This window comes from Pseudoliparis swirei, chromosome 6, assembly GCF_029220125.1.
Source record: "Pseudoliparis swirei isolate HS2019 ecotype Mariana Trench chromosome 6, NWPU_hadal_v1, whole genome shotgun sequence".
Lineage (NCBI taxonomy): Eukaryota > Metazoa > Chordata > Actinopteri > Perciformes > Liparidae > Pseudoliparis > Pseudoliparis swirei.
In genome coordinates, this window is record NC_079393.1 from 16,721,769 (window position 1) to 16,735,107 (window position 13,339).

At 41.9% G+C, this 13,339-nt stretch overlaps 1 protein-coding gene across 2 annotated transcripts in view; it reads left to right on the forward strand.

The window, feature by feature from the left end:
• Positions 1 to 13,339, forward strand: part of itpr2 (inositol 1,4,5-trisphosphate receptor, type 2) — a 50,331-nt gene that overhangs the window by 32,587 nt on the left and 4,405 nt on the right. Inside the window, exons 40-56 of one of the 2 annotated variants that reach the window (XM_056415689.1) lie at positions 9 to 189; positions 855 to 1,102; positions 1,186 to 1,386; positions 1,615 to 1,725; positions 2,099 to 2,194; positions 2,297 to 2,416; positions 3,483 to 3,611; positions 3,736 to 3,928; positions 4,137 to 4,262; positions 6,558 to 6,733; positions 6,852 to 7,016; positions 7,129 to 7,312; positions 8,289 to 8,330; positions 8,650 to 8,736; positions 9,323 to 9,438; positions 9,620 to 9,785; positions 9,871 to 10,031. In XM_056415689.1, coding sequence (XP_056271664.1) covers positions 9 to 189; positions 855 to 1,102; positions 1,186 to 1,386; positions 1,615 to 1,725; positions 2,099 to 2,194; positions 2,297 to 2,416; positions 3,483 to 3,611; positions 3,736 to 3,928; positions 4,137 to 4,262; positions 6,558 to 6,733; positions 6,852 to 7,016; positions 7,129 to 7,312; positions 8,289 to 8,330; positions 8,650 to 8,736; positions 9,323 to 9,438; positions 9,620 to 9,785; positions 9,871 to 10,031 — 2,502 coding nt within the window. The remainder of the gene's footprint in view (positions 1 to 8; positions 190 to 854; positions 1,103 to 1,185; positions 1,387 to 1,614; positions 1,726 to 2,098; positions 2,195 to 2,296; positions 2,417 to 3,482; positions 3,612 to 3,735; positions 3,929 to 4,136; positions 4,263 to 6,557; positions 6,734 to 6,851; positions 7,017 to 7,128; positions 7,313 to 8,288; positions 8,331 to 8,649; positions 8,737 to 9,322; positions 9,439 to 9,619; positions 9,786 to 9,870; positions 10,032 to 13,339) is intronic. The other variant, XM_056415690.1, reaches the window with a different exon arrangement.

Here is a 13,339-nt window from a genome sequence, read left to right on the forward strand (position 1 = left end):
CCACCCAGAACTCCTTCTATAACCAACTGTACAAGCAGAAGAAGTCCGAGAGGTTCTTCAAAGTTTTTTACGACCGAATGCGTTTGGCCCAGCAAGAGATCAGAGCCACCGTGTCCGTCAACATGTTTGAGCTCAGCTGCAGAAAAAGGGATGATGACACTGACGTCAGTAGCCTCAGGTTGAAGAAAGGTAGTCAAGTAATTGTGTATTTTAACCTCCGTGTTTTTCCTCTTGAGTGTGGCCAAAATATTTGCCACCTCCTCTGTCTGGAACACGCAACAAACCGCTAAAAGTACAGTTTATATAAAGTGAACCACCTGGATAATAATAATGCTGGATGTACCTCCAAATATGCATTTAAAAGTGACTGGATCACTGGGCTCACGTCTCGAGCACAACCAAGCATTCCCATAGCCTGGACTGAATGACGAGGCACAATACAGGTGGAAATATACATTTTGAAACCTTATTATTGTCCTCAAGTTTCAACAATAGTGGTGGATGAATAGAGAATGATCTTTGTTGCTCTGCTGACTGACTGTTGTTGCAGTTCCTGCAGTCACATGCCAGGGCCCATGTGACGGCTTACATCACAAGCCTATCAAAAGACCATTGTATCAACGTCTGGTTCTTTCATGCTACAGAACCCCAGTCAATAGTCGCCCACTTCTTTTTTGTACATCTAAAATGTCATCAAGAAGGCTGCCATTGATCCTTTTCTGTATGATTTTTTTTTTTCATCCAAATCTGTTTATAAAGACATCTTTTTTTTATTTTGTATGTTTCTGTCCTGTTGAATAATTAAACACAAACAAGTCTTTTATATCTCTTCATGCCTACATGCTGTACTCTAGGGAATGACTCGGGGCTCCATATGAGGGAGGACATGCGAGGACAGCTGAAGGAGGCCTCCTCAGTCACCTCAAAGGCCTTCTGTGCCTTCAGGAAGGAGCTGGATCCTGACCTCGAAGGTCAGAACAGTGAGATAGTTGGGGCCGAAGAGGTTTTAGAAGAAACTCGGATGAGCCAAGCCATCACCATCATGAAACCAATCCTACGTTACCTTCAGCTGCTCTGTGAGAACCACAATGCAGACCTGCAGGTACTGGCCCCCTTTTTTCAGAAAGAACCTGAAGGTCCAAGCGCTCTTAAATTGCCTGCTGATGGACTGTTTTTCTGCTCTAGAACTTTCTGCGCAACCAGACCAACAAGACGAACTACAATCTGGTGTGTGAGACTCTTCAGTTCTTGGACTGTATTTGTGGAAGCACCACTGGAGGCCTCGGGCTACTGGGCTTTTACATTAATGAGAGTAATGTGGACTTGGTTCGCCAAACCCTGGAAACTATCACAGAGTACTCCCAAGGGCCCTGCCATGAAAACCAGGTAGGTGGAGGATTGGTTAGTTTGTTATTCAATAGGTTCAATTAGATTAGTTACATGTTTCACACCAGTATGTTGGCTGGTATTATCGTACCAGTTGTGGTTTATTGTCGATCATTGCTATTATTTTCTTTGTGTGTGTGAAGATGTGTTTGTCAAACACAGGCACATCTTCTGATGTATTTTGTTTTTATTTGGCGTACGTTCACTATACCCCTCTTATTTCTCCAGAGCTGTATAGCCAAGCACGAGTCAAATGGCATTGACATAATTATTGCACTGATTGTCAACTCCATCAACCCCCTGGGCAAGCATCGACTGGACCTCGTGCTGGTGCTCAAGGTGAGCAGCAGGTACCTGCGAGAGCCCTGAGAGGCTGCCCGCTGTGATGCACTGGCATTACAAGCCGTTACTGTAGCTTTGCTAACGGTTTGCTTTTATAGTAGTAAGTATAGTGCAAGAGAATGGGAACAAGATAACCAGAGATAGTTTGACCAACTCCCCGGTGTTTAAAAGACCAATATGGTTTTAGTGAATACATGCTGTTAGACGGGGCTTTTATTGCAATCTTACAATAAAATAAAATTTAAAAAATGTAATGCTTTCATTCTGTCAAAATTTGTATCAATCATGTCATTAATTCCTGATCAACTTGCCTCTGTGGGTTGTAGTTGATCAACATGTAAAGGCTCATTGGTGACGCTTTGTGTTGTAGAACAATGCCTCCAAGCTCTTATTGGCTATCATGGAGAGTCGCCATGACAGCGAGAACGCAGAGAAGATTCTCTACAAGATGAGACCCACCGAACTGGTGAGTGTGTGTGTGTGTGTGTGGCACATGTAAACACACACACACATATACAGAGCTAGTAACTGTAAGGAGCAGTAACCTTTCATAACTTGTCTGCATCAGGTGGATGTAATGAAGGAAGCCTACGCCCAGGGTCTGGAGAGTGAGGAGGACGAGGACAGTGTTGGAGACAAGATAAAACCCCGAGATGTTGGACACAACATTTACATTCTGGCCCACCAGGCAAGAAAAATGCTAATAGCATGACTGCATTGTCTTTTTCTAACTCTTTGTTTGTCTTCCTCAGGACCAAACACACACTGTGTCTGTGTGTCTGTGTCTGTCTGTGTCCTCTGCACTAAATGATAGAAACTGCTCTTCTATGAATGAAACGATCTGCCAGTTTCTAAAATGATGTTAAAGGATGTAACGGCTGTGCAGACGGGTAGACTGTAGGTGTTCACTGATGCAGGAGGTCGTCACTGTATTACTAAACAAATGTGCTTTTCCTCGTTGAGGGTAATGGCAGTAAAGAAATGAGACGGGTGTGTTATGCCTCTGAGGAAGTAGTTTGATCTTGTGTCTGCCTTTCTCCAGTCCAGCTGGTTTTCACTTAGGCTTCTTTAGAGTAAAGTGTCAAACAGGCTGTTTTTGTCCAACCAGCAGACTGGTTTTATCAGGACATGACACTGTTGACATTAATCTACATATTTCTTTCCAGAAAGTGAAAACACACACACATACACACACACACACACACACACACACACACACTTATCCTCTCTTGACACAGACTTAGACATGAGCTAATCTGACATCTTTTTGAAGATATTATCTGGTATTTACAGCTGCCACACATTGTAATCGGTGTGTGAGAGAATAAATGCATAAGTAGTAAGGAAGTAAATAAACAAGAGTGTATGATAAACAGTTAGTTTGAGAAAAAGCAGACGGTAAACTTTTTTTTTTTTTACAGGCAACCATGTGATTTACACAAATCTGTTTCTGTCATCCTCTTTTGGCAATTATGTAATATATATAAATAGAAGTGGTGGTGTGCCAGTGTTACACTAGTAGACAGTAGTAGTTGCTAGTAGACAAAACAATCTGTTATTGCAGGTTTAAGCAACCAAAATACTGTAACAGTATATACATGGAGGAGGGACAATATGGATAAGTAACATCATTATGTTCATGTAAAGTCTTGTCGTTATAGTGTAATGTTCTCCATTTACCTTGACCTGATATCTTGAGTGTGCCATGTATGTAAAACATTCACTGAATGAGTAATTCTGTTTATGGATCCTAGCTGGCCCGACACAATAAGATCCTGCAGCAGAGCCTAAGGCCCGGTTTGGGGTTGGGTCTGGGTTCACTGGTGGACAATGAGAAGGATGACGCACTCCATTACTATGCCAATCACACAGCTCAGATAGAGGTAAACCTCATCATCACGTCCTCCATTGATCATCTGAATCTCTAAAACTTCAATGACTGATGAGCACATCACATTTATCCTAAATAAACCCATCATGAGGATTTGCTGGATATCTTTTTGCCAGATTGTGCGTCACGACCGCACCATGGAGCAGATAGTGTTTCCGGTCCCTAACATCTGCGAGTACATCACGGAAGAGTCCATGGTGCGCGTGTTCACCACCACCGAGAGAGACGACCAGGGAAGCAAGGTCAACGACTTCTTCCAGCAGTTTGAGAACCTCTACAACGAGATGAGGTGGCAGAAGAAGATCCGCAGTAAGTCTTTACATTCTGAATACAGCGCTTGCAAAATAATGATGGTGGCAGCAGCAGAAGTGGGCTGCAGGATGGTAAATCATGATGATCATCCAGAGTGTCTGGTTATTGTTAGTTCCAGAATAAATTGAAAGGCCTGCCGCATCTTCATTTGTCTGTGTGCTGAGTTTGTGTCCCCATATTTATGCTTCCTGTTCTGATTGTGCAGGAAATAAGGCTCTGTTCTGGTTCTCACGACACATCTCTCTCTGGGGGAGCATCTCCTTCTACCTGGCCTGCCTGCTCAACATCGCTGTGGCTGTATTTTACCCCTTTGGTGATGATGGTGATGAGGGTGAGAATTTCTTTTGTATTCCTTTTTTTTAAACATTTTATTTTCACACCATGCCGATAGTCGACCCACGCCAGTGTTTTCACTTATTTGCCTGATCACACTTGAGATTCACCGATTCTGATTCAGATATTGCTCTGATACTGACTCAAGTAGCTGGATAGAGTATCTGTGATGATGGGCAGATCTGATATCGGATAACATTATTTTAATAAATAACAATTCAATACATTTATACCTACGTATTTATGTGTTCAAGTTTGTTAGGAAACTTCAGGTTTGAAATAAACGTTGCTTTCCTAACGCATAAAATAACTAGAATGGGCACTCGGTAGAGCGCATACCTTCGCATATCACAAGATTGGGCATTGAATTATGAACATTTTGGCATTAGTTGCATGCCAATTGGATAAAAATTGACCGTGCTATGGTAAAAAGAAGATTTTGACCTTTTCATGACTTTGACCCAATCGATCCCAAAATCTAATCAAATGGTCCCCGGATAATAACCAATCATCCCACCAAATTTCATGCGATTCGGTTTAATACTTTTTGTGTTATGCGAGTAACACGCATACAAATAAATACACGGCGATCAAAACATTACCTTCCGCATTTTCAATGTGAAGGTAATGATCCCAGTCACTCACACACAGTGAGGCATATGAGTTAAACACTGATCGGATAGAGCGATGCCCAAAGCAAAGGTATTGATATGAGCATCAGGCCTGAACAACTCCTATCGGAGCATCCAGAGGATAATACTTGTCAGAATAGTATATGCTTGTTCAAAATCAGCTTCATTGAACACTCCCTGCCGTTCTAGTTGCTCCTGGGGCCTGTACTATAAAGCAGGATGTGGGATGAGCGGGTACCTTTAGGGTTAACTTGGTTCAGTTCCCCAACGGAGGTTCACTTCTTACTTGGCTACTTATGCTCCTAACACATAACCTGCTACTTGGATATGAGATCAACTCCCATAAAAGCACCGCCCACTGACAAATCAAAGCTTGGTATGTAGTTAATAAATTCATATTATTATTATTAAAAAATACAAAGAAGTTAGTCATAATTCAGATGAAAAATAACAGTTTAAAAGGTCACATACAAATAAGACAGCTGGAAATGAATTGTAAATTAACAGATCTATAATATCACTGTCATCTAGAGCACAATAGATCTGACTAGAATTATACATGTGTATCATATTAAGTTAATGTGTTCAGGATGTAACAGTATGGCGTCTGTGTGTGAGACAATATTTAAGCCTCATTTCAGATGCAACAGTGACGGTGTGAGACTGTCTTTGGATGAAATAAAAAGAAAACCCTGTATCATATATTCACTAATGTGTGCCAGGCTCCAGAGCTGTGTGTAGCAGTGTGACACGTCAGGTCGTACAATCACAGATCGGATGCAGTGTTACTTTTATGTATGCTCTCGGTGATTATTAGGTTATTGAACCTTCTTACTGCTTAAAATAAAGTTTTTTATATCACAAATTGTATTTGCTCCCAAGTCTGTTTCTCACCACTGGAGTGCAGCTGAAAAAAATAAGAAGTCATCCAAGCAACACATCAACTTAACACAACACAACACATGCATGTAATTACAGTCAGACCTGTTGTGCTCTTGATGGAGCAGCGATATTACATGATATGAGATGTCTTGTTCTTTATAGTGTGATCAGATGTTGTTTTTCCACTTCATTTGTGAAACATTCAAAGTGTTTAACCCTTGTGTTGCCTTCGGGTCAATTTGACCCGATTCAATGTTTAACCCTCCTGTTACCTTTATATTTACTAACATATTTTACCCTTGAGGTCAATATGACCCCAGCTATTAAAATCTCCAGAAAATTATTAGAATTAATATTGTTTTCCAAGTTTAAGTGTGAGGTACTTTATGTTTGTTTGTTGACTCGAAGAACACCGACATTAAACATTGAATCGGGTCAAATTGACCCGAAGGCGACAGGAGGGTTAAATATTGAATCGGGTCAAAATGACCCGAAGGCAACACAAGGGTTAAATGAAAGCCTCTTTAATAAATAAATCATCAGGACACTGCAGCTTCCTAAAGAATGGTGAGCTTCAGGTGTGAGATTTACAGTGCAAGCTGAAGCAGCTGGTTTGAGGGATGAAGTTAAGGGTCATTTCAAAGTGTTTCCTCTGATTGTGTTGGGCTAAGTGACGCTTTTAGCTCGGGTGAATAATTCATTAAAGAAAGGACACAACGCTTCAGAGCACCGACCTTGTGCACTGGTGCCTTGATTCAAGCGTTTATTCTTCTGTACAGGCACCTTGTCCCCCTTCTGGAATATCTCGCTGTGGGTGGCGTTGGGGGTGTTCAGCGCACTACTTCCTGTCTTACCTAAGACGCCGGGCATCTTGTTCTTCCTGGTCTCCCTCATTCTACGTGCCATCTACACTATGGGCCTCGCTCCTGCTCTGCTGTTGCTGGGTGCTGTTAATGTAAGTAATGGCAGATTTGAGCCAGCGTTATTGGGGGGCATGCCCCCTCTTGCCTTTTCACACATCAGAGGTGTTGGCTTCTTTTTCCATCTCTGAACCTTGTTTTCTTCTCTTTCAGCTGTTCAACAAGTTAGTCTTTCTTGTAAGTTTTATGGGCAACCAGGGGACGTTCACTCGAGGCTACAAAGCAGTTGTTATGGACATGCTCTTTCTCTACCATGTGGGCTATGCCATCATCTGCGTCCTAGGCCTCTTTGTGCACGAGTTCTTCTACAGCTTTTTGGTAAGATCTCTCACACATTTAATTTTCATGACTGCGACTGGTCGATTAGATTAAATATAAACATTCTGATTGTTCAATTGCTGATGACTGACTGATTTTTCTCTCTCCACAGTTGTTTGACCTGGTGATCCGAGAGGAGACGTTGCTCAACGTGATAAAGAGCGTGACGAAAAATGGCCGCTCTATTATTCTGACTGCCGTTCTGGCCATCTTCCTCGTTTACTTCTTCTCTATCATTGGCTTCCTCTTCCTTAAGGACGACTTCCGAATGGCGGTGGACCGCCTTCCTGCACCAGGTAAGAAAACACGTGTTGCGCCATGCGAAGTGAAGGGACGAGACACTGCCTCTCGAAGAGTTTCCACAATGTAAAGTAGACACGAGTAGACTCCTCTCTTAGCAAAATAAAAGATCTTTATTCACGGGGCTTCCTAGCTCTCTAAGACGCTGCACATATATAATTGCTATTTCCCTGGTTTGAACCTCTGTTGCGTCTCTCATCTTTCACCCTTGTTTTCTGTCATGTCGATAGTGCATTAATTCTTAGATACTTTCGTAAAATAATAATAACACATGTTTTTTATTTTTTATTATACAGTGCTATCATAAACATCTACATGTTGTTCTTTTTTCTGCTCTAAAATTATCAACAACTAAAATTTAAGTGAAGGAATTTCAGACCTGGAAGAAAATATCAGATAATTCAGTTGGCGGATACACATACAGTATATCGGACACTTTAACATTGTTAAAATTACGTTTGAACTATATGGACAATAATCAAAATTATTCTTTGGAGGAGAATTGATAAATTGTTTTGAGTTTTTAAATATATATATATAGTGTGTGTGTTTTTTTTAATACACAATCTCCACATACAGATATTGGCACATATACAGTATACTCTGTTTAGATACAGGCACATGTTTTGAAACACTGGATAGTGTAGGTGTGTTAATGAGCTCCGGCACAGGGCTCCGAGACTCAGGAAGACAATCATGTGCACCTGTTGCGTAACCTGGTGGCCGCGCCATACTGCGTTTTGCTGAATAGAGCTCAGCAGACACAGCAGAGCACTGGTGGGTTATGTAACCAGCTGCGTTCACGCCCTCTGTCTGTTTGCTGAGGCACCACCGGAGCTCCATCAGAGCCGAGGAGCACTCTGTCCACACATGTGCTGCCTCGGGGCTGTGGCCCCTGTCTTCTTCACTCTTCTTTTTCTTCTACTTCTTCTTCCTGCCTCTTGTCTCCCCACCCTACCCTCTGTCCTCCAGCCTGTCAGGGACAAAGGCCCTTTTGGAGACACTCTGGCCCAGGTGAACCGTTCTTCTTCTGTCTGTCCGCCTGAGCCCATCACACTAGCGCAGCCTCCCTGCCGCTCAGGGCTTCACCGATGTGCAAATGATTTGTTCAGGTTCTTTCAGCAGCATTTCACCGCCCACCCAGCAGCTGCTGCCTCAGTTTACATAACGTCTGACTAAACCTTTCTTGCTGATTTTAATGGTGCTGATGAGAATTAGCAGGAAGGAGTTTTAAAGTTAGAGCAAAGTTGAATCATCGCCTTTCATTTGTAAATTAGTATGCTGTTATCATAAATCAATCTCACATCATTTCCCCTTTTTATTTCTTTAAAAGGAAAAGGGGATTTATTGAGTAACAATGGAGTTGCTGACACGTGTATCAAAGATAGCTGTCCTGTTTCAACACCTAAAAATGTCCCCGGTAAGTTTTTATTTTTAATTAAATTAATGGGTGGACACGTTTTTAAATGTTGGGGTTAGACCGAGCTGTCGGTTTTACCTTTCTCTGTCGTCAGTTCCTGAAAGGACACACACACACACACACACACACACACACACACACACACACAGGCAGGCGTCCGCACAAAGAAACTTGATGAGGCAGAGGGGGTGACTCACACTCCTCTTTGTGTCTGTGCATCTCACCCGATCACCTGCACCATAGGGGCCCACAACGTGATCTCATCCACATCCTTCTCCTCCATCTATTGATGATATGCACATTACAGATGAGATGTGAATAAATGTGTTTTTCTCTTTAACTCTCACATTTGATGAGGTGAACTTAAGGTATCCATTTGATCTTTAGTCACACCATAATTGGCTGTTCCCATGACAGGGGGTTCTGTTATGATTTAGTTCATATTTTAGTCTACAAATGAGGAGAACAAAGGTACTCTAAAAAAGAAAGTGTTGTGTATATTGTAACAGAAATGTAAATACTTCATGCTGCATGTTGACTCGTGTTTACTGTTTTATGCCTTTCCCATTATGTGTGTCTGTTCTAGACGATGGCACAGAGCGGGTGTGTGACACTCTGCTCATGTGTATAGTCACGGTTTTGAACCAGGGACTACGCAATGGAGGAGGTGTGGGAGACATTCTCCGGAGACCCTCCAAAGAGGTTCGACAGGGTTGTGTTTACTTATTACTGAGTTGCTTTTTACTTGATGTCTGTTTGTAATTACGTGAAGTATAAATACATTTAATGTGTGCTGCTTTAGCTTCTGTTATAACAATAGCAGTGATGGTAAAAGTTAAATGATGCATTTTCTCCATATTTTACCTGTAACTTGACCATCCAGGAGCCTCTGTTTGCGGCCCGAGTGGTTTACGACCTTTTGTTCTTCTTCATCGTTATCATCATCGTTCTTAACCTCATCTTTGGTGTTATCATCGACACCTTCGCTGACTTGAGAAGTGAGAAACAAAGGAAGGAGGAGATCCTGAAAACCACCTGTTTCATCTGTGGTGTGTATGGCTCTGTGGTTCACCTAATACTCTAAGAACAGTACATTTAGAAGAGTTGATGTTAACTAAAGCTCATGTCTTGCAGGGTTGGAGAGGGACAAATTTGACAACAAGACGGTGTCCTTCGAGGAACACATCAAATCCGAGCACAACATGTGGCATTACCTCTACTTCCTGGTTCTGATCAGGGTGAAGGATCCGACTGAATACACCGGTCCTGAGAGCTACGTGGCCCAGATGATTGGGGTCAGTAGACCAAACCTACATACTGCACACACACACAGGAAATAGTCCCTCAGTACAGTAGTATCTCAATGCAGTTGTATGCACCTTAAGAGTGCGCCACACAAGCTGCTCTTTCAATGAAAATACTGTAACTTAAGTTATAGTGAAGCTCTTTATTTTTGTGTTTGCAAGGTACACAAAGGAAGGCAACTTTTTTCACGATGACACACCAAAGCCACCGGCATATTGTTTGTGATTCCAGGAACATATGGACAAACAAGCGCATTCATTTCACCCCCACAATTCATATTTTGTTGGCGAGCCGTACCAGACAGCATGTGTTGGAGTCTTAAGGTTTTGCAGCCTTCCTTACTTTGCAGACTTGCACAGTGTTCCAGAAAAGCATGTGACTCTACAGCAGACCAGCGATCGAAAAATGAGACTGAGCCTCTGGGCCTGTGCGAGGCATTTCAATTTATTCTCCTTCCCCCTCGCTGCTGGAGAGAGATGGGTCTCTGTTCTCAGGTAGTCTTCACTATTCTGAGCTCCTAACCTGCTGGGACACAGTGTGGTTAAATAGTAATTAAACCCGGTCCAGCTCTATTATCATCAATGCACCAACTTGCTGCACTGACACACAGACACGAAGTTGAAGGATGTAAGGGCAACTAAAGGTGTTGCCGTTGGGTTAATGGATTCAAATGAATCCTCGGAGCGCAATGGCACATTTTGTGATTAACTTTTGGCCATGATGGGCATAAGAATGGTGGCATTATAATGAACAATTTGCATTATAAACAGGTGACAGACATTGAATTAATATGCATCAGCAGGTCTTCCAACAGGTCGACTCTGATGCGAGGCCATGGTATATCTCTGTGATTAGGTAATGATCAGTCAGAAATGTATATTAACATGTCCTAACATGGTCCAGAGCAGAAATACACACGGGGGGGGAACACACTTTAACATTGGTGTGTTTTATAATATTCTTTTATGATTCTCATAACATGGCGGACTACTTTTTAAAGCCTCTGCAAAGTTTGAGTTTTTCTCAATAGTTCTGTATATTTAGTCTAAATAAGGAACATTTAAATTTAGTTTAGGAAAAAAAAGCACCCGTAGTCAGAAGAAGTGAATGCAATCTTGATGGTCAGACTAACATGTATTGTGGCCTCCATCAGAATCAACATGTGACTCTTTACAAAGAACTTTAAAATATGGATACAAAATGAATCAAATGCCTGCACACTTACAAACAATTAGAGGTGGCTCCTGAGAATATATGTATTACATGTGGTCAAGAGGAAAAAAAGGAAAATTTTAGCAACTTTATGGAACTGTAATGCTAAATTGATAAAGTCGAGGATAATCTGCTCACACAGCACGTCTCTCAGTCAGAGAGCAGTGGTGCTATGATAGAAGCTGTGATGAAAAAACAGATGAATTAAAAAGTATTGAAGTCTGATCACGTTGGGCTCTGCGGGAGACTGCCTTCTCAACACTGGAGCCCAGAGCTTGTCTTGGGTAGGAATACGTGTGTATTGAGGAGGTTGTTGGGAAATGAGTTAAAACCCGATGACCTTGAACATACCCACGCACGCACACCCACATAATACACACGCACAAAATGACCGTCATATTGAGTGCACCTGGTTGGGTAGAGTGATGTGAAGCAAAAGAGTAGGATCGTGTGACACTAAGTGTCTCCTCTCTTGTGCGTGTGGATGGGAATTAGTGTGCAGTGTTTGTGTGTGAAATCATGACTGCAGCGACTGCAGGCCTAGCAGGTATTGCAGCAGCCACAACGCTGTTACATAACCCATCTCAAGTGGCCTGCTAATAGCTGAGCCCTGGCAGGCACGTGCTCTCCTGTCCCTTTCTCTCTCACACAGACACAGTCCCCCGTCGTCTAATTTACAACACGCATCGAAGAAGAATATACACTTTTATTAATCCCCAAGGGGAAATTAGTTCTCTGCATTTAACCCATCCTTAGTTATTAAGGAGCAGTGGGCTGCGGTGAAGCGCCCGGGAAGCAACTGGGGGTTCAGTGCCTTGGACTTGCTCAAGGACACTTCGACTTGCAACTAATGGAGAGAGCGGGGATCGAACCCACAACCCTGCGGTTGCAGGACGGCCCTCTTACCCCACTGAGCTAAAGCCGCCCCGTTGTCTGTAACGACAGCATCAAAGTGGGAAAGGTACTCGTAGTTGCAGTATCAGCTGCTCTTTAATAATAATAACAACAATAATAATAATGTATCAAAGTATATATTTGTGTAACATTAATTAATTTGGAGATATTAAGGTCTTGTTTTATATTTCATAGCAAATTAAAAATATGTGAACTCGCTGTGTCATTGTATCTCTTGACACGCTGCCTTTAGCTTGAATTCCAAAGTGTGCATTACTTCATACAAGGTAATAAATCACGTCTATTACTCTCGATAGAGACCAAAATGCAAAGAGCTACAGTGATGTGTAATTAATTATTATCCCAATTCTTCTTTTTTTTACTTTCATAAGCATAACATTGATGGCACTATAGCTACATTTAATGTATTAATAAATGTATTTGTTTATATTTATAATTGTGTTAAGTTTATTTAAATTATTTAGTTTTATATAAAATGTATAGATACGCCTTTTTGTCAGGCTTGCTGTGATTTGACTGAAGTGTCTGACATTGGTGACGCCAGTATGTTTACAACAGAATCTTAACTTCTCTGGTCGGCGCCGTAGCGCTCTGCAGAACGTGGTAAAACTCATCGGGGGTATGGCGACGAAGGCAGAGTGAGAAGCACATGCATGTCTGTAAATTCATGCTCACTGAGGTTTAAATGGATCGGTTAAGCAACGCCAAAGCTTTGACTCATTCAGACACACAGTGGGCTACTGTACCGTCTGATGAGCAGCAAAGACACGTGAATGGGCTCGTTCACATTCTGCTCAGTCACTGCTTAACTTTATATAATTGATCTCTGATCGATGATGCTTCAACCAACATGAGGCTGTACGTTCAAACTCTTGGGTATCTTTATTGAATCTTTGTGGTTACTTAATCCATCAGTTACGGATGACTTGACGAAACAAGCGCCAGATAGTTCTCAGTTTCAGTGACGCTTTAGCTTTGTCTTTGAACTCAGAGTGTTCGCTGTGTTTTATAAGCTGGTAGAAAGGAAACTATTCTTTTTTTAAATGTATTGGACTCCCTTGATGCCTGAGGCCCAAATTAGCCAGAGATTTTCATGCGTTCTCTTATAGAATGACTCGATTCATACTGTGTAGCTCAGCAGTCATATTTAATCAGTCTTGCTGCTTCCCTG